The sequence below is a fragment of the Populus euphratica genome, unplaced genomic scaffold (assembly GCF_000495115.2).
Source record: "Populus euphratica unplaced genomic scaffold, PopEup_1.0 scaffold732.1, whole genome shotgun sequence".
NCBI lineage: Eukaryota > Viridiplantae > Streptophyta > Magnoliopsida > Malpighiales > Salicaceae > Populus > Populus euphratica.
Genome location: NW_011500609.1, coordinates 50,646 through 72,093, shown reverse-complemented (window position 1 = coordinate 72,093; position 21,448 = coordinate 50,646). Strand labels below are relative to the sequence as shown.

The 21,448-nt window shown below is 30.6% G+C and overlaps 1 protein-coding gene across 1 annotated transcript; it reads right to left on the bottom strand.

Annotated features, from left to right (window-relative positions):
* Positions 1-12,764: 12,764 nt before the first annotated feature.
* Positions 12,765-17,307, bottom strand: BCE2 (2-oxoacid dehydrogenases acyltransferase family protein). Its single transcript, XM_011012601.1, has 8 exons — positions 17,073-17,307; positions 16,838-16,987; positions 16,552-16,677; positions 15,676-16,058; positions 14,618-14,865; positions 13,979-14,067; positions 13,301-13,528; positions 12,765-13,077 (listed from the first exon to the last, which is right to left on the bottom strand). Exons 1-8 carry the CDS (start codon positions 17,205-17,207, stop codon positions 12,964-12,966), a joined length of 1,473 nt encoding a protein of 490 aa, XP_011010903.1. The 5' UTR covers positions 17,208-17,307; the 3' UTR covers positions 12,765-12,963.
* Positions 17,308-21,448: the final 4,141 nt, after the last annotated feature.

Genomic DNA, 21,448 nt, shown 5'->3' with positions numbered 1-21,448 from the left:
GTTGTTGTTGTTGTTGTTGTTGTTGTTGTTGTTGTTGTTGTTGTTGTTGTTGTTGTTGTTGTTGTTGTTGTTGTTGTTGTTGTTGTTGTTGTTGTTGTTGTTGTTGTTGTTGTTGTTGTTGTTGTTGTTGTTGTTGTTGTTGTTGTTGTTGTTGTTGTTGTTGTTGTTGTTGTTGTTGTTGTTGTTGTTGTTGTTGTTGTTGTTGTTGTTGTTGTTGTTGTTGTTGTTGTTGTTGTTGTTGTTGTTGTTGTTGTTGTTGTTGTTGTTGTTGTTGTTGTTGTTGTTGTTGTTGTTGTTGTTGTTGTTGTTGTTGTTGTTGTTGTTGTTGTTGTTGTTGTTGTTGTTGTTGTTGTTGTTGTTGTTGTTGTTGTTGTTGTTGTTGTTGTTGTTGTTGTTGTTGTTGTTGTTGTTGTTGTTGTTGTTGTTGTTGTTGTTGTTGTTGTTGTTGTTGTTGTTGTTGTTGTTGTTGTTGTTGTTGTTGTTGTTGTTGTTGTTGTTGTTGTTGTTGTTGTTGTTGTTGTTGTTGTTGTTGTTGTTGTTGTTGTTGTTGTTGTTGTTGTTGTTGTTGTTGTTGTTGTTGTTGTTGTTGTTGTTGTTGTTGTCATCTATAATTTATACACTTAACCTCCTTGTGGTTCGACCCCGGTCTTGCCGGGTTATTTATTACTTCGACACTCCTGCACTTGGGAGAAGACATCAACCTTTCAGTCGTGTCAGGGGGCTGGATCCAGCTCGACCCATATGGTTGGCCTGAACCCAGCAGGCCTAGCCAGGTCACTAGCCCAAACTAATGACCCGGTTGGGCACTATTACAGATTGCATGCATGAATTACTCACACATGCACTACACAATGTGAAGATAATTAATTTACCTTCATACAGTGCCCAAATCCTTTACATAAATGCAAAATAGAAAAAAGAAAGAAAGACTTACCTGACGAGGTAGTGGCTGGAGGCGAAGTGTAGGAAGATGACTGGTCACTACTCACGAAGGATGACCCTACTTGTTGTTCTCGATGGAGATAGATTTGCTAGCTGAAAGATGATTGTCTCAATGGTGGCCCTTTGGTGTCCTACGATTAGTGCAACCTTTACAGGGAAGAGAAGGATGCTGCTAGAGGAGTAATCTATAGCTGAAGTAAAAAAAAAATCTCATATGCTGTTGCTGGCTTATGTGCTCAAAATGGTTAAGGAATTGCAATGACTGGTGATGATCACGCACCCCTGTTGCTTCTTACTCCTGGTGTAGAAGAAAAAACATAGCTACTACTGGGGTGATAGGGAATAGATATGGCAAAGGAGATGACTGGGACCAGCTGCTAGTGTAGAGACAAGATTGGTCACACTATTGGATTGTTGTTGTGGCTAGTACCTACTTCTAGTGGTTGAGGGGTTACGAGTCAGAGATGACTGTTGGGGCATAAGATGACGCTGCTGTTGAAGCTAGAAACGACTGCATTCTGGTGTAGGACTCAGAGAAGAATTGTCTGTTTGGAAATTTAAAGCAAAGCTTCTAACACTACTTGTGGCTCATGATTTTAGCCGGTTTTAAGAGAGGATGCTAGACTATGGGGGAGAATCTGGTAGTGATGGGGATAAGCCAAAAGAACGAAAGAGAGGATGAGCTTTGGTTTTCTGGCTGTTCAAGTGATAGAGGGAAGATCTGTTTTGGTTTTAAGAATGGAGATGGAAAGGGTAGTGTGTGGCTAAAGGTGAGTTAATTCCTGAAGAGAAAAAATAAACATGGGCAGGGAGCGGTGGCTGCTAGTCTAGGTTTCGCCCAGGAAAGGGGTAAGTCTGGTTTGTCCTTGGTAAATAAAGGGAAGGGATGATGGTGGAATGGCTATTGAGAGGGAAATGGGAGATGGGAGTAGCTGAGTCTGTTGAGAGAGATGAGGGAAGAGACAGGGCTCTGTGGAAGAAGAAGAAGAAAGGATGAGTTGTTGCCTTTTATTGGCTGGGAGAAGGGGAAAGAAGGCTGGTGTCCGGTATGTATGGGGATGAAGAAGAGATGGAATGGCAGAGAGGATAAAAATTTAGGTTTAGGATTTTGTGGTTGTCCTAACTTTTTTCTCTTAAAATTATTCTTCCCCATACATATGGCTGGAGGTTCACTTATATAGAAAATCTGTACACGTGTTATTCAAGAAAATATTGCAATAATTATTGAAAAAATTATCTTCTATAACTAGCACCAACAAATCCTATATATATATATATATGGTATTCTATATTGTAGTGATTATTTTTCATAACCAGCACGAATCAAATCTTATATCTATGATATTTTATATTATAGTAATTATATATAATTTAGTAATTATCTCCTTGACATGTTACTTCCTCAATATTTACTCTCTTTTTTTGGAAATTTTATCAAAACATGGGTCAAAAATTAGGTAGCAATAATTTTCATAAAATATGGCTGAAGAAGATAATCAATTGCTTCATAATGAGAATAATAAAAATAATCGAATTAGAATACTTAGAGACCATATGAATCCTACAAGATCAAGTGCACCATTATGCATAGTTTTCCTCTCTGATGCATCTCAGTTTGATTTTAAGCCTGACATTATTCAACTTTTACTTTCTTTTCATGGCTTAGATCTAGAAAATTCATACTTACATTTGAGAGAATTTGAAAAGGTTTGTAACAATTATAATGACTAAAATTGTAGCATAAACACCATCAGATTAATTTTTTTTTCTTTTCATTAAAAGATAAAGCTAAAACATGGCTACAAAATTTAAGACCAGGATTCATTCATGTGTAGGATGAAATACAACAATAATTTTTTAAAAAAGTGTTTTTCATCTCACAAAACAAACTCTTTCAAAAAACAAATCACCATTTTTACTCAAAAACTAGGAGAAACATTTTACCAATATTGGGATAGGTATCAAGACTTGTTTAATACTTGCCCTCATTATGGTTTTGAAACATGGAGATTGATTTCATATTTTTATAAGGGGTTAACACCTAAAGATAGACAAATGGTGGAATTGATGTGTAATGGAACTTTGCAAGATAAAGACCCTAATGAAGCAATGAAGTACCTAAACTTGCTAACTAAAAATGCTCAAAATTAGGACACTATAGGCACTTATAAGACACCAAGTAAAACTCAACCTCATGCATCTAGTGGAGGTATGAACAACATTAGGGAAAATCATGACTTCCAAGCCAAATTTCATCTTTAGCTAGAAAAGTCGAAGTACTAGAATTGAAAAGGAGTGGTCAATTAAAATCTGTTCAAGATATTGTGTGTCAAATCTGTGAAACCAATGAACACTCAACAATGATTGTCCATTTTTGTCTTCTTTCAATAAATGCCTCTATGAACAAACTCATGCTTTAAACAGTTTTCAAATGCCCAATCATAACCCATACTCACAAATATACATCCTTAGTTGGAGAAATCACCCAAATTTTAATTGGAAGAATGATAATAATAATACACAAACTTCACAGCTACCGTTTCAAGCAAACTATAATTTCTAAAATTCTCATGCATATGCACCTCCTTATGCTTCCCCTTCTAGAAGAAATTTTGAGGAAATATTGCATGCATTCATTGAAAAGCAGGAGACAATCAACACTCAAAATGCTCAAATCATGATAGATATAAAAGATGGTCTTGCAAAATTCACATATACTCTTAGTTTTCAGGAGAAAGGTAAGTTTCCATCTTAAACACAGCAAAATCCCAAAGGGCAATACAATTCAAGTGCAAGTAGTTTTGAAAGCCAACACATAGATCAAGTCAAACCAGTCATTACTCTTCGCTGTGATAAGGTTATTGAAAAACTTATTCTTGAATTTTATGAGAAAGATGATGAGTCAATCTCTAGGGGTAAAAAAAGGGTTGAATCTGAACATTACAAAGAAAAAACTGATTCCTTGGTAACATTTCCATTTCCTCATACCACAACCAAATAAAGGAAAGTCAATCACAACTCTGAAATCTTTGAAACTTTCAAATAGGTAATGATTAATATACCTTTGTTGGATACTATTAAACATGTACCTTTATACGCAAAATTGTTAAAATATTTGTGCACTGTGAAGAGAAAATGGAATGTGAAAAAGAAAGTCTTTTTAACCAAACAAGTTAGTGTTATTCTTCAAAATAATAATGCTTTAAAATATAAAGACCTTAATTGTCCAAGAATTTCTAGCTTTATTGAAGAACATAAAATTAAACGAGTTTTACTTGATCTTAGAGCTAGTTTGAATTTACTTTCATATTCAGTTTTTCAAAGTCTCAATCTAGGGGAGTTAAAACTAACTTTTGTAACTCTTTTACTTGTCGATAGATTTATAAAAATGCCTAGAGGAATAGTTGAAGATATATTAATACAAGTTGATAAATTCATTTATCCTATGGATTTTATTGTCTTGGACACACAACCTGTTGAAGCATGTAATTTATTTCTTATTATTTTAGGACGTCCATTTCTTGCAACTTTTAATGCATTAATTAATTATAGGAATGAACTGATAAAGTTATCATTTGGAAACATGACATTGGATATGAATATTTTTAATATTTGTAAGCAACTTGTAGATGATAATGATTTACAAGAAGTAGATCTTATTAAAGAATTAGTTTATGATCAACTTGAATCTACTTTGAGTAAAATTGAGTTTGATGAATTTGAAAATTTGCAAATGATTAATTCTCATGAAGAAATCATGAATAAAAAAGGCACCAAAAATATTGATGCGGATCTTTTATTAAGAGTGACAATAGATTCGATATCTAACATCACACCAATCAATGATTGCTTTCATAATGAATCCTTACTTTCTCTTAGATCAATGCCTTAGTTTGCTAATTTTATCAATTTTCTTGCGTAAGGAAATTTGTGAACTCATTATAGTACCCAAGATAAAGAAAAGTTCTTGAATGAAGTGAACTTTTATTGGGATGACCCTTACTTATTCAAATATTATCCTGATCAAATATTTTGAAGATGCATTTCTGATAATGAGGTAAGTAGTGTCATTAAATTTTTTCATTCTGAGTCATGTGGGGGTCATTTTTTATCAAGAAAGACAATTGCAAAAATCTTACAAAGTGGATTTTATTGACCCACTATATTCAAGGACTCACATGCATTCTGCAAAACTTGTAAAAGTTATCAAAAAGTTGATATTGGTAAAAAAGTCTTACTTTATAATTAATTAAGATGAAGTGATTTTTTTATTGTGAAACATGTGCATCCATATGGGGCTTGTGATATCGAGAATCTAAAGAATGACAATGTTTTCAAGTTTTTCTCTAATCTCGGTCAAATGGCGGATAACAATACTTTATGACTCTTATATTGGTTCTTTCAGTTCCCATGATAACTGATGTCTGTGTATATATTTGTTCAATTCCTTATTCCTTCTCTTTTCTTTGCATCTCTTTTTCTCTCATTTAAAAAATGGACACCATTCTTGAAAAATTAAAAAAGTATTTTTCTGTTTTGCCTCCAAATACAATTGCAAAAATTTACCATGTTAGGTGTGAAAGATTAAGGTTATTAATGAATCATGGAATTCCTGAATATATTTGCTGGCTAATTGAAGCAAAAGTCTAATTATCAAGTGAGTCCTCTAATTCTTTCATTTCATACATGACTAGAATAGGTAAAAGCACTTTTGCAAAGAAACGTCATGCAAAATGACTGAAAGTTTGTTATAGATGTACCAGATGAACTTGTAATGCAACATGGAGTTCTTTAGGAATGGTATATGTAAACCGTGAAGATAAAATATAATTCATTAAGGATGGTCTAACTATGGGGTCTTTAGATATTCTTCTATTGACTTTTGAGACACATCATAGTGGAGATGTGCATTGTGAAATTCATGATTTATGGCCACAACTCCATAAAGAACATGTTCGATATAGTCTTGGGAATCTAACTAAAAAAAACCATGTTTGCCAGTTTTTAAGAAAAATAAATGGGAAGCCTATCCCCAACCCATAGAGAGCGTTTATGTTGTTCTTGGATGTAAAACCAAGAGAAGATGTGAGTCATAATCACAACTATAATTTAAGTCTTAGTTTGTAAGAACGTGTGTCTTTTGGTTTTATTAATAACATAATATTTGTCTTTTGTTGTTTCTTATATTTGTTTAAGTGTGTTTTAGGTTTGTTAATAGTTGATATTTCAGGTGATGCCTTCTATACTCTATATTTCTATTTTAGAACATTAAAGACAATGTCTCGTTTTGGTTAAGTGGAGAAGGTATTAGTTGACAAAAAAACTAAGTAGCTGCTATTTTTTAATAAAACCATTTGACAAAACTTTTATTACTAGGATGACCGAGTAAGACAGAATTTTATTAAGTCTTGAGACATATCTTAGTAAATATTTTTCAATGGTTATTTGCAATATTCATAATAAGGTCTATCACATACTTCTTTTGAAATATTCAAGTTTACAAACTCTCATAATATCATCACTTGATTATGCTCATATACTCATTTAACAAGTATTTTTAAACCTTTATTTTCACACACACACACTTTAACATATAATTGTAGGTTGCACATTAGATTATTATATTATTTAAGTTCTTTTGTTAAATGTAACAACTAAGAAAAAGGGATAGTATATAATTTGCAGCAAAAAAAAAAACAAAAAAAAAAACAAATTGATAATGTTAATGATAATAAAAGCGTAGATAAATTTGGTTTCATAGCCTCCCTCACCTAAGTAATTAAGCCTCAATGAGTATTTTACCACCTAATACCCTAAAGTCAACTAACTTGGGAGCAAGTGACCCAATGCTTGTTACATGGGTTAATAAGAAAAGCTTAAGTGAATCAAACATTGTATTATCTACGTATTAGTATCTGCAACCCGAGTTACTAAGCTTGTAGGGGTGTCTCAACACTTAATGTCCTAAAACTAACTAGTCTGGGAGTTATTAGCCAAAAGTTTGTTACATGGGTTAAAGATGCATTGTGTTTTAAGTTATATGTATATATATTATAAAAAAAGAGAAAAAAAATATTAATCCCAATCCAAGGAAGTTAACCTTAAACATTCAAATAAAATTTTGTTTTCTTCCAAGTAAACCCTTATAATTATGTGTTGATACATTGAACATAAAAGAAAGGTTTGTTAATATCTTGTTTAATAAGTATGCAACATATATATAAACTTAATGAGAGTTTATTTATCTGGATAAATTAATAAAAGTTGAATGATGAATGTCTTATTTTGTGAAACTTGCAAAAAAAATATCTATTTTAATGCTTTAATTACTAGGGACTAGTAATAAGCTGGTTGGGGGGTATGATTGGTACTTAAAAGTGTATTTTTATCAAGGTTTTATATCATCATTTTGCACTTGAAATATCAATAACTCATTAGTTAGAGCATGTTTTATAATAACATATCTAATAATATAAGATACCTATAATTTATGGTAAATGTTTATCTTAAATGTAGACCTATCACATATAATTTATGGTAAATGTTTATCTTAAATGTAGGCCTATCACATAAACCAAGGGATTGATTAATGAATTTAACTACTGAAATTGAAAAGACAAAGAGATGACTAAACTTAGAAAAGAGATATTGGTTCAAACCAAACTGGAACACCATTCGGTTATTAGATCATAACTGGAGCTGTACAACTTGGATTTAAGTTAGTTTTATATAGATGAAAAGCTAAGATATAGGCCTAAAACTTTCATGATAGTCAAGATTCAAAAATGTCGTTTTCAAGTTCAAATTATAGCAACAATAGAAAAGTCAGAATCTATCCTATAACCTAGATACTGCTCTGTGTTCAGCCCATATCTCGAGTTCTAGAAGTCCAAATGCATCGATATTTTTTAGTTGGAAAGCTGAGATAATTTCATAAAACTTTTATAAAGACAATCAGTTCAAATTCTAATATTAGCAATAATGTTTAGTTCAAACAAAAAGATAAGGATTGTCACCAAGTCAAGATGTGGCCACCCTCTCAACAATTAGTCAATAAATCAATAGTTTCACATTTTGGCCTATAAAAGGAGGTATTTTCCATACATTTAGGCATCTTGATTTTCAAATCAAAATCATGCTCTTTATTTCTCTCTTTATATTTTTGTAATGCTTAAGTTTTGCTTTCATTAATCTCTTATTTAAACTTTTCATTTTGTTTTCTTTATTTAGTTAAATTATATCTTATTTATATTTTTAGCTTGTTTATATATGTTTCTTTATTTCATTTTGTTTAGTTAAGTTTATTATGTCAAGGTGAAAAGGTTACATTAATGATATAAGAATAAGCATAATATAAACTCAACATGGACTTTAATATTTTATATTAATATGTTTTGTATTTGTTATCTTGTTCACTTTTAATACTTTGCTTGTTAGATAGTTAATCTAGATTTATGTTATATAACCTTTGGTACAACAAATACTTGACACTTTCATAGCCCAACTGAATAGTATAATCGACACTTGTGCTATGAAAGGAACTTGATTTGTTGTTAACATAAGTTATAATCATAAATACCTGATAATATTTATAAGCATTAGCATTATTCGAATAAGATAACTAATGTAATCATGTTAAAAATTTATAATCCGATTGGAACCTTCTTTGTGTGTGGTTTCCAGTTGAGTAATAAAAAGAGTTTATACTATATTTATTTGAAATACTATTAATGAATCCTCTAACATTGACAATTATTTTATCCTTGTTTAATCCTTACTTCAATATCACATCTTAAAGCTCTCTTCAACTCCTTTTTTTTTATTATCTATTTCTTTATTTATAGTTTATATAATTAACTTTCCTATAATTCGATCTCGGTCTTCTCGAGTTATTTATTACTTCAACACTTTTACACTTGGAAGAAGACATCAAACTCTTTAATCGTGTCACTCGTAGTCCAAGATGTACCTCAAATATTTAAGTATCCTTTTTATTACCTTATAATGATATATACTTAGATTACTTGTAAATTTACTTAGTTTATTAAACAAGTAAGTAATATCAGGCCTTGTGTAATTCATAACGTATATCAGGCTTCTAGTTATTCAAGAATATTTTAATTGATTTATTCTGTTATCTCTATTCTTGGACAAATGTATATTTATATTAATTGGTATTTTGATAGTGCTATTGTTATTTTTAGAAAAATTCCTCAAAATTTTTCTCAACATAATAAGATTTAGACAATATTAATCCATTAGATGTCTTATAAATATTTATTCCTAGTATGACAATTGCAACACCTAATTCTTTCATGTAAAACTTACTAGTTAACATTTTCTTAGTAGACTTGATCACATAATCATTGTTATATAAAATTAGCATATTGTTTATAAAGAGACATAACATTTATCTATGTTTTTCACATAAACACATTTATCATCTTTGTTGATTTTGAAGTCATTTGACAACATAATCTTGTCAAACTTTTCATGTCATTGTTTAGGTTCTTATTTTGAACTATATACTAATTTGACAAGCGTATGGACTTTTTTGTTCTTATTCATTTATAATAAACCCCTCAAATTGTTCTACATAAGCCTCCTGATTGGTACTTAAATGTGCATTTTTTATCAAGGTTTTTATATCATCATTTTGCATTTGAAGTATCAATAACTTCTTAACTAAAGTATGTTTTATAATAACATATCTAATAATATAAGATAACTTTAATTTGTGATAAATATTTATTTTAAATGCAGGCCTATCATATAAATAAAAGGATTGATTGATGAATTTAAGAACTGAAATTGAAAGGACAAAGAGATGGTCAAACTTAGAAAAGAGATGCTGGTGCGGTCCAAACCAGAACATTGTTCGGTAATTGGATCATATCTAGAGCTGTAGATCTGAAATTTAGGTCTACTTTATATGAATGGAAAGGTAAGACATAGGCCTACAACTTTCATATGGAGCCCAAGATTTAAAAAGGCCATTTTTAAGTCCAAATTGTAGCAACAATAAAAAAGTTCAAATCTGTCCTCTAACCCGAGCACTGTTAAGTGTTTAGCCCATATCTGGAGTTCTAGAATTCTAAATGACTTCAAATTTTTACCCATGAAAGCTGAGACCATTTCCTACAACTTTCATGTTTCAAGTGGTTTCAATTTTGATGTTATCAATGATATTTTTAGCAAACAAGAGAAGATAAAGATTGTCACCAAGTCAAGAGTTAATCACCCACTTATCAATTAGTCATCGAATCAATAATTTTCAATTTTGGCCTATAAAATGAGGCATTTGTCATGCATTTAGGGATCTGTGTTTTGAGATCAAGATCATGCTCTTGCTTTCTCTCTTTGTATTTTTTGTAATATTTATGATTTGCTTTCATTAATATCAAGTTTATGCCTTTCATTCCCTTTCATTTACTTAGTTAACTTTTATCTTATTTTGTTTATTTATTTTTCTTTCTTTCATTATGTTTAGTTAAGTTTATTATGTCAAGGTGAAAAGGTTACACTAATGGTGTAAGAATAAGTATAATGTAAACTCAATATGGACTTTAGTGTTTGATACTAACATGTTTTGTTTTTATTATCTTGTTCACCCTTTAATACTTTGATTGTTAAATGACTAATCTGGATTTATGTTGTATAACACTTGGTACAACAAATGCTTGGCACTTTCATAGCCTATATTGTATGGTATAACCGACACTTAAGCTATGAAAGGAACTTGATTTGTTGTTAACATAAGTTATAATCATGAATGTCTGACGAGATTTACAAGTATTAGCATTAATCGAATAAAATGACTAATGTAATCATGTTAATAATTTATAATCTGATTGGAATCTCCTTTGTGTGTGGTTTTCAATTGAGTAATAAGAGTTTATACTATACTTGTTTGACATACCATTAGTGGATCCTCTAACCTTGATATTTATTATTATCATTGTTTAATCCTTACATTAATCTTTCATTTTAAAGTTTTCATCAACTTCTTTTTCTTCCTCTTTACTACTACTACTACTACTACTATTGCTATTATTATTGTTGTTGTTGTTGTTGTTACTATTATTGTTGTTTATAATTTGTACAAGTAACCTCTCTGTGGTTCGACTCCAATCTTTTCGGGTTATTTATTACTTCAACACTCCTACACTTGGGAGAAAACATCAATCTTTTGGTCGTGTCACCTCCTTTTCAAAGTCATTATTTAAGAAAGCTATTTTTACATCCATTTGATGTATTTCAAGCTTGTTAATAGCTACAATAACTATTAATATTCATATGGAAATTATTTTTATCACAAGTAAATATGTGTCAAAATAGTCAACATCTTTTTATTGTCTAAATCTTTTAATAACATGTTTAGATTTATATTTATCAATAGTGTCATTAGGTTTCATCTTTCTTTTGAAGATATACTTATAGTCTAATGGTTTACTTTCGGGAGGAAGATCAATTAGTTTATATATATGATTATTCATAATAAATTCAATTTTAATATTGACTATCTTCTTCCAAACATGACATTGTCTTAAAGTAGGTTGGAGGTTCATTTTTTAATAAGAATGTTAAAATCAAGACCAAATGTTTTGGTCATTTTTGCACTTTTAATCTTTATAAGCTTAACTTCATTATCTTCTTATTTATGACAATTACTTGAGCTAGTGTCAATTATTTTTTTAAATAAATAATTTTTTCATGCTTTTCTCTATGGAAACACATCCTTAAAAAATATAGTATTTTTTAATTTCATAATAATATTAGGATAAATATTCTCAATACTTGACTTGTGTATAAGAAATTCCTATGCACTACTATTTTATACATATCTTATGAATACACAAGCCATAGTTTTAGGTATTATCTTGATTTTTTTATGATCATGTATTGGTACTTTTGCAAAACACCCCTATATTTTATGCATATCTTACTATAAATCTCGGTGGACATTTCAGTAAGGGCCTAAAATGTGTCATGGAAAATTGAAATCACCACCTAATAATTAAAAAAAAAATAAGAATCCTAAAATATGAATTAGTTCTAAAAATTCAGGTAAGAGGTTAATTATATTTAAAGGAAGAACAATATCACCCTTATAGTATTTTTTTTATGAAACCATATTTGTTATGTGTTTTCTCTTAAGCTTATCTTTTTTATTACCATCAATTATCCTAATTGTTTTTAACTTTTTTATTTTTTTAATTATTTTATGAAAAATATAACATCGATCTTCAGATTTGTTAAAAAATAACATTAATCTCTAAAAATAGAACACCTGCATGTGGTTATAAAATCTAAATAACAATTCTTTTTTTTAAAAAAAAAGACATGTTAAACTTGTAAAAATGATAGAAATTAAGCTTTTAAATCCATACATTTTAGTATAACTTTTATTTTTGTTCTTATAATTTTTTTAAAAAAATCATTTTCTTTCTTTATATTTTATTTCTATTTATAATACAAGTCCTTCTTTATATATATATTTTTTTTGAGAAATACGATTTACATTCAGAAGGTTCAAAACTAACTTTTTAGTGGCTTTTTAGAAATATGAATGTTATGATAATAATTTTTTTAAAAAATATTTTTTATTTAAAAATATATCAAAAAAATATTTTTTTAAAAAAATATTTTTAACATTAACATATTAAAACAATCTTAAATTATTAAAAAATAATAATAATTTTAAAAACAACAATCAAAAAATTTTAAAACCATTTTTTCAACAAACAAATCAACTGAAATACATGGGATTCGTAAAAGAAAAGGTCAGGGGATTTATAGATGATCATTAGACTTGTGTAAGCTAAAGAAAGTTCTCATCTTCAAGCAGCAACTAGAAGGCAGTAAGAAATCCCGGCATTGGACATCCATGGACTAAATGAGCGCACACACTTGTTATTCATGATTTCTAGTACTTACAATTCACGATTTAAATCTTATTGAATACGATTTCCAGAAATTAGAATTCCCCACCCCCTGTCATCTTGCAACCAGTCAAGGAAGTCATCTCATAAGCAACATGAGCAGCTCTGGTTTTTCAATCAACTGTTTCCACTCATTGCAAAATCTTGCAACAGTCGCCCCGTCCAAAACTCTATGATCTGCACCAATATTTACCTGAGAAAAGAGGCAGATGATCAGATACAACAATGAAACGCCATAAAGAGCCATCGTTTTAACAATCAGTAATCGTGATGTATAATTTTAGCCCTTTTTGTCACAAGATTTCTCTAATTGTTTGAAATAGCATGCCCAGTTTACAGTAAGATTGTCCTATACATGGACAGTGCTTTACTTTTCTGAAGCAAATAAAAAAGAAGTTAACTGAAACATTGCTTACCGTCATAACTGATACAGGATATGCATTTCCATCATCTGCAAAATGAGCCACTTTCTGAATTCGGCCAATTGCAATAATTGCCACTTCAGGCAAGTTGAGGATGGGAGCACCAAACTTCCCGCCAATTGCTCCAATGTTGCTTAGTGTTATTGTTCCACCAGTTATATCCTCCGGGTTAAGCTTATTAGCCAAGGCCAATTGTTGCAACCGCGAAAGCTCCTTTGTTATCTAAATACATAGGCGACATTGTCAACAATGCCAGAGAAAGGGAGGAGAACAAAAGGTGTTTTGAGGAGAAGTACTTGAAAGTAAACAAACTGAGAATAAAACAAGACAGATTCCAAAAAGGAAAAATTAGGCATTGTGTCATTCTTGCCTACAGTTATGGATGAACCTAATTGTAAGTATGCATATAATGCAAGATGCAACCTTAAAAAAATTACTCATTTCAATATGAATTCGTGTGCTTTATAACATTCTAACTTTCATTATCAAATCTATCAAATTATATCTCTCACCTTAACTATTAAGTATGAAAGCAAAGTTTGAAGTCAAACTCAATACTTTGAAATCCCATTTTATTACTTGAACACAAGCAAGAAGCTGCTAGCAATCAAGCAGAGTGAAATAGAAGATAGTTGTGTACGTAAATAACAGACAGGAGACAATGAAACGAACCTCCAAGATGGAAAGAGACTGAACATTCTTTATATTTGGTACAACTAGACCAGATGGAGTAGCCATGGCAATTCCAATATTGTGGGAACCTATGAGATTCAACAGTTATTATGACCACGATTAATTAGAAAAGAGAGTTTAAGGATATCAATAAGAATATTCAACATAATCCAAGCAACATTCTGATCAACAGTTCTCAAAGAAAATTATTTTACATCAGAACAATTCCTCCATTGGCAAGAAATATAAACACATAAATACATCCTTGTAGAGCCAAAAGTAGAGCTTCTGCAGGATACATCCATCTCATATGGAAGTAGGATAAATTTTATATTGGTTTTATAAGCAGTCAAGACCAGTGAATCTATAATCTATAAATGTCTGTCTCATTTTACACTTTTGTTGACGATGGATCTGGTTCCAGCTTTGTTAGATCCTTGAAAGACTTGCAAAGGACACCAAAATTACAAGTTTAAATTACTTTGAGAAGAAATGCTTTCGCAAGCAAGAGTTATCGTGCTCGTATACTGGAAAGCCTACTGTAAATAGTTGTTTTTTACCACTCATTGAACATGTGCCCATCAGAAAATAGAAGCAGTAAACAACATTGCAGCAGCAAAGAATAATAAATCAACAAACCTTTCAGGATGACCTCCATTGAGTCCTCATTGAAGCGACTATTAATCCATGGATATTTGCTGATGGCCACTGAAAGTGACTTTATCAAAGATGGAAGGAAAGTATGCTTCACACCTGGTTCAGTGTTATTGTTTTGGAAACTTTCTTTAAGCTCCACCAATGCATCACACTTTATCTCTTCTACATAATGAAAATGTGGAACTTTTGCAGCCATTGACATTGTTTTCACCATTGTGCGTTGGAATCCCCTGGAAAAAAAAAAACGCAGGCAATTATTTTGCTTCAACACTAAATTTAAAGTGTTTTGGCTAATAAACAAGTATTCTTTAAGAATTTAGACTTTACTGTAAAAGAATAAGATTTCAATCACAGTTTTTGCAATAAAAAGTTTAAGGGTATCACAGGATAATTTTGGCATTTAAAATTAAAGGTTATGATATCTCACAGGACAAGATTTACAATACAGGTGTTCTTCCACCCCATGTAAAACTATACCATTGAATTCACAAGATATGTCTGATTTTATTTATATAGTTCCAACGTAAAAGACCTTCATATGTAGCAATCCTATTATCATTTAACATAACTACGTGTACATAAATGGATCTCTAACTGTTGCTTGTAAAAATGAAGTTTACAGCTAGAACCTGTAAACACAATCTCATAAGCAACTTATAAATAAAAGCTATTAGACAAACTATGCACGCATGAACCTTTAGGTGCACCTATTCACAATGCTAGGCAATCAAAACCAGCATATGCTTGATATGGTCTGAAATCAAAACATAGGCTTGCAGTAAATGGTTGTGGCTGCCTGGCTTATGGCTTGGATACCAAATTAACTGACCTATCATTATGATTAAAATGGCAGGGAAAATTAACACCTCTGCAATATAAGAATTGCTATGTTATCCTAATCCTATCATTTAAAAAACAAAAACTGGTTATTTTGTGAAGAGTAAAATGCTAAGGAAAGTAGTTTTGTGCATTCCTACCCCCTTCTTTAAAAAAAAATGATAGGAAAAAGGTTTTCAGTTCACATTAGCTTCTAATATTACCTTAGAGGAATTGTCTTATCACCGTGTTGTGAGCCTAATTCAGCTGGCACGTATGAGTAGTCCTTTTCACCTCTCAAAAACTGGTCTCCAGAATCAGCATTCTCAAAGCCAGAGGAATCTTTAATGATTCCTTTCTGAATAGCGTGTTTAATTATATCTTCTTTTAATACCCTCCCATCTTTACCAGATCCATGGACATCATTTAGATTTATATCATATCGCTTACCAAGGTGTCGCACAGCTGGTGTTGATAGGACTCCACAAGTTTTACTTTTATTTACCTCACCCTCAGAACAATGAGAAATATTATTTTCAGTAACATCATGATTCTGTGTTGGAACTTGAGCTCCCTCAACAACCATTTTAAGAAGAGTCTCTCCAACCTGCATAGATCACACATTACCAGAAATTCAAAATATCAATACAAATGCACAAAAGCTATACGGTATTTTTTCCCCCATCTACTTCTTCCATGACTAATTTCAAGTTTTTGGCACCCCCATCACTGTGCAAAGCACACCCACCCTATATTTTTCATCCCCATGAGAAAGGGAGCCAGCTCTGCCATTGTGGCCTGAATTAAGTTCACACAAGCATGTGCTACTTCTACCCAGTCTGGCTAACAAAAAACACCATATTTCATAAGTCGTAAAAATCTTATTTGTTTGACATAGTTTCTAAGTGAATTCCAACAGATTCCCAAATTCATGTCTCCCACCTCAAGAAGGTTGCTAATTTCATCTTTAGTATCCCACGCCATTTCTCACACAGGCAAACCACTTAGCGAAACACATAAAATAAAATTATTATTAATCTACAAAATGTCAACATGTTTTCTTCACCAAAACAATGAGCAGTAAATCAATAAATTCTCACCTTTACAATATCCCCTGGAACGTATAGAAATTGAGCAACTTTTCCTTTGTAACGACTCGTTATCTCAATAGTAGCTTTGTCACTCTGGACTTCACATAGTGGTTGAAAGTCTTCAACTTCATCCCCCTACCACAACAACAAGCACGTTGCCATCTTTCCTATCACTTATAAAGACAATTTGAAACTCACCAAACTGACGACTTTAAAACCAGCAGCAACTCACAAATTAACACAAAAACAAACAAATAAATTTACAACTTCATCAATCATTGTTTCATTCAATTACCTCTTTCACAAACCATTTGAGCAGTTCACACTCAGCAATACCTTCACCAGTTTGAGCTAAAGGCACATCAACAATTCTATCACTCATCCCCCCATCAGCCAAAGCTTGACTTGAAAACAAACGCCAACCCACTTTACTCTCAATCTTGATCTACAAAAACCAAACCCAACAGTCATTTAACTAATTTCACCAAAACAAAGCTATTAACAAATTACATATATATATAGTCACTCACGTTGATCGAGTTATTAGTGCAACCAGTGAAAGAAAGTTTGGGGGCCCTTAATAGAGCGGGAGCGGGATACGAGCAGAAAAATCGTGGGGCGGAGCTCCTAGCCAGTTTATGCCACACCCTTCTGACAGTCAACATTGATGAAGAGCTTGCAAATCCCCCTTCAAGAAAATGAGAGAAATTTTTGTTGTTTGTATAAGAATTAAGACCAAACAAGTGTATTATTATTATTATAAGATCTTGGGTAATCCCACGTTTTGGATTAAAGATTTATGATGTAGCCCTTTTATTCTTGTTTGGTAATGAGTTTGGTAAAATTTTAAAAAATGATTATTTAAAAAATATTTTTTTATATTTTACTATTAAAAGTAATTTTTTTAAAAATAAAAAAATTATTATTTTAATATATTTTTAAAATAAAAAATATTTTAAAAAATAATTATTATTATATTTTAAAATACTATTTAATATTTTTTTAGCATCAAAATATTAGAAAAGGCAGTTAAAATAGGTGCTTTGTAATAAGCTTAAAATAATCTATCTGCCACTCTTCTTTTTTAAACCAAAGAAAGATAGAGAAATTAAGGAATGTCTTGGTGCAAGTGATTGGTGAGCACTCTCCTGTAAATCTATGTTTCAAAGGGGCCACTGGAATCAATTTGAGTGTGGATAATCTATTACCCTAAGAAACTTATAATAATTTTTTTTTAATTTTATACTTAAATTTTTTTAATTATTGCTTAGATTATTTTTAAATTAGTCAAGTCGATTAGATTATATTAATTTTTTAATTTTTTTTGTTAAATTCACTTTAAATGTAATTTTTCTCTTCATTCTTAATTAAATTAATAAAATCTTCAAACTTTTCTATTTCTTTCATTTTGATTATTGATCTTTTAATTCATGTAAATTCAGTCAATTTTGACATTTTTCTTCAATCTTCTTTAATCATCCCTAATTGTTCCTTAAAATTTTTCCTGAACTTTTTTAATGGTTCTGTTTAGTCCCAACTTTTTTTCTTAAGATTCATTATTTGTTTAATTTAATCTCTAATTGTATTTTTCTTTCTTTTTAATTTTTTATTATTCTTTTTTTATATTTTGATTAATTTTTAATTGCTATATAAGGTTAAAAAAATTGATAGCCCAATATTGACTCGTGAAGGGCCTTATTGAATTGAAAATTTTAATTTGGGAAAGCAAATTCAAACTAGAAGTTTATGGACTCAAATGGAATTTTCAAGGTTTAATTAAATTTATTAAGAGCTTAATTACAAGAAAATTTGATTTTTGAGTTTAATTTGGGTTTTAATAAGAGGAAATTAAAGTCTGATGGTTAAATTACAGTTATAAAAAGCTAATTTGGTCAAATCAGAAACATAATTACATAAATATTAATTTTCATGGGAAATTAGGGACTTGATTAAAAAAATTTAAAATCAAGGACTAATTTGTAAAAAGTGCGTGACTTCAAGGACTGAAATTAACAAAATCAAGGGACTAGGTTGAAAAAAATTGAAACATAAAGAGTCAATAGAGGGTCAATTTGCATAGATTACAAACCAAATACTAAAATGAAAAAGGTGCTAAACTTTGGGTTGGTAATTGAATTTGATAAGGACAAAATTGCACTAAATAAGAAGTTAAAAACCCTAATTTGAGAAGATTCGAGAGTTTAGGGACTAAATTGAATTTAACATATATGACATGTTGTTTAGTTCATGTTTAAAATGTACTATTTGGAATAGAGTTCATCTTTTTCTTTAGGTAGTTCTGGGCTAATTGAATTAGCAACTTTAAATATATGAATGTAAAATTACAAACCTTCAAATTAAATAAGGTTGTATCTAAACAAAAGTATGCACTTTTTTTATCAACCTCTTAGTAGGTTCTTATCAAAGGCCGAACACCTTCCTCTCAAGACCAAAAAGATAAAAATTATAAGGTGTTTTATCTGAAATATTATTTGAAATGATACAATAGTCAAGAATTCCAAGTTTATCATGAAAGAAGTCTTAATATTAATTGATAATATTATAATAGTCATGAATATCTGAAATACTAAAGACAAGAGAAATGAAAATCACCAAATCTATTTTGAGTAATAAACTAAAGATCATTTGCGGTGTATAACCTTTGTAAAAACATGTTTTCTTTAGACATCTTGCAAACCAAGTTCCTGACCTAAGATAGCAAGGTTTGCTCATCATAGATACACTGATAGGAATAAAATTACCATTAGACCATAATAATTGTCGCTACACAACGTCGGGCGACGGCTCCACTCTTTTGTTTATTAAAAGAAAGAAAGAAAGATTGTTCTCAATTGGAAAAAACGAAGATTTTATTGGAGTCGCCATCTAGTAATTTGAGAAAATTAGAAATCCCAAATTAGACATTGGTCCCAAAGATTCAGCTACTAGCTTAGTTATGATTAAAGGAAAGTAGACATCACCCTTAAAACATCCTTTCAAGAGAAGCGTTATCCGTACTTGTGTGTTTTTTATTTGATTCAAATGCTATTACATTTTGAGCTTATTTGTAATTTTTTTTTAAAGATAGTTAACATCGGTCCCTAAAAATAGGAGACACGTCAAAAATGACATCAGTCCCTAAAAATAGAAGATTCATCTAAAATGTCGATGTTTAACCCTAAAAGGAGAGTTACGTCTGAGTTACCATAAAAAAGAAACAATGGACATAATTTATATTTTGTATTTAAACTTTTGACATAAGTCCTTTCTTGTAAAGAAAAGAGACGTGTCGACAAACAATATTTATAGGAGACACGTCAAAAAAATAAATGACATTAGTCCCTAAAAATAGGAGACTCGTCTAAAATTTGACATTTAACCCTAAAAAAGAGAGTTGCGTCTAGATTACTAAAAGAAAAAAAATAATGGACTTGACACGATCAAAGAGTTGATGTCTTATCCCAAGTGCAGGAGTGTCAAAGTAAAATAACCCGGCAAGACCGAGGTCGAACCACAGGGAGGTGAATTATATAAATTACAAATAAAGAAAAAGATTTGAAGAGAATAATAACAGAAAAGGAGTTGAAGAAAGTTTTGGGATGTGATATTGATGTAAGGATTAAACAATAATAAAACATATGTCAAGGTTATAGGATTCACTAATGATATTTCAAATAAATATAATATAAACTCTTTTTATTACTCAACTAGAAACCACACACAAAGGAAGTTCTAATCGGATGATTTCTCGTTATTAGCTCATTATAAATTACTAACATGATCATATTAATTATCTTATATAAGTAATACCATACTTATAAATATCATCAAGCATTCATGTTGCTAGTTTATGTTAACAACAAATCAAGTTTCTATCATAATAACGATTTCGGCCGAAAACTATGAAAGATCAAGCATTTGATGTACCAAATATTATACAACACAAATCTAAATTAAACATTTAATAAGCAAGGCATTAAGAATTAGTAAGATAAAAAGATAAAACATGTTAATAACAATCTTTCTTGGATATAAACATTTAAAACTCATGTTGAGTTTATATTATACCTATTCTAACACCATTAGAGAAACCTTTTCACCTTGACATAATTAACTTAGCTAAACATTAAAAAGGAGAAAAACATAAATAAGCAATATAAGAACATAAACATAATATAAGCTAACTAAGTATAGGAAAGGAAATGAAAGAGCATAAACAAGAGATTACTATAGCATGAAAGAAAACTTGAACATTACAAAGATGTACAGAGAAAGCAAGAAGATAACTTTGATCTGAAAATTAATATGACTAAATACATGGACAATGCCTCCTTTTATAGGCTAAGTTTCAGAACTATTGATTGATTGAAGAATTGGTGGGCATCCATTGATTTGGTGGCTGGTTTTTGACATTAATGGCTGCTGTTTTTTTGATATTGTGGGCTGATTTTTGATATTGTTGGCTGGCCAAAACGTCATTGCTCACATCAGAATTATAGCCAACTGAATTGTGGAAGCTGTGGGCAATTGTCTCAGCTTTCCATAAAAAAAAAAAAACCAGAGCTCATTTAGACTTCTAGAACTCAAGATATGAGTCAAAAACCGAATAGTGCTTGAGCTGCAGGACAACTTCCAACGTCTTCGTTGTTGCTAATATTTGGGCTTGAAAACGGCAGAACTAAGTCTTTGACTTCATATGAAAGTTGTAGGTCTATGTCTTACCTTTCCATCGATATAAAATGGACCTAAATCTGATATCTACAGCTCCAGATATGATCAAATTACTGAACGGTGTTCGAGTTTGGAATGCACCAGCAACACTTTGCTAAGTTTGGCCTTCTTTTTATCCTTTCAATTTCAATCCTTAAACTCATCAATCAATCCTTTTATTTATGTGATAGACCTG

Excerpts from the sequence above, each read along its gene's own strand:
- BCE2 (XM_011012601.1), bottom strand. The coding sequence starts at position 17,207 with ATGTTGACTGTCAGAAGGGTGTGGCATAAACTGGCTAGGAGCTCCGCC. Across the intron at positions 16,059-16,551 it reads TTCCAGGGGATATTGTAAAG|GTTGGAGAGACTCTTCTTAA; the intron begins GTGAGAATTTAT and ends TGATCTATGCAG. Across the intron at positions 13,078-13,300 it reads ATCCTGTATCAGTTATGACG|GTAAATATTGGTGCAGATCA; the intron begins GTAAGCAATGTT and ends CTCTTTTCTCAG.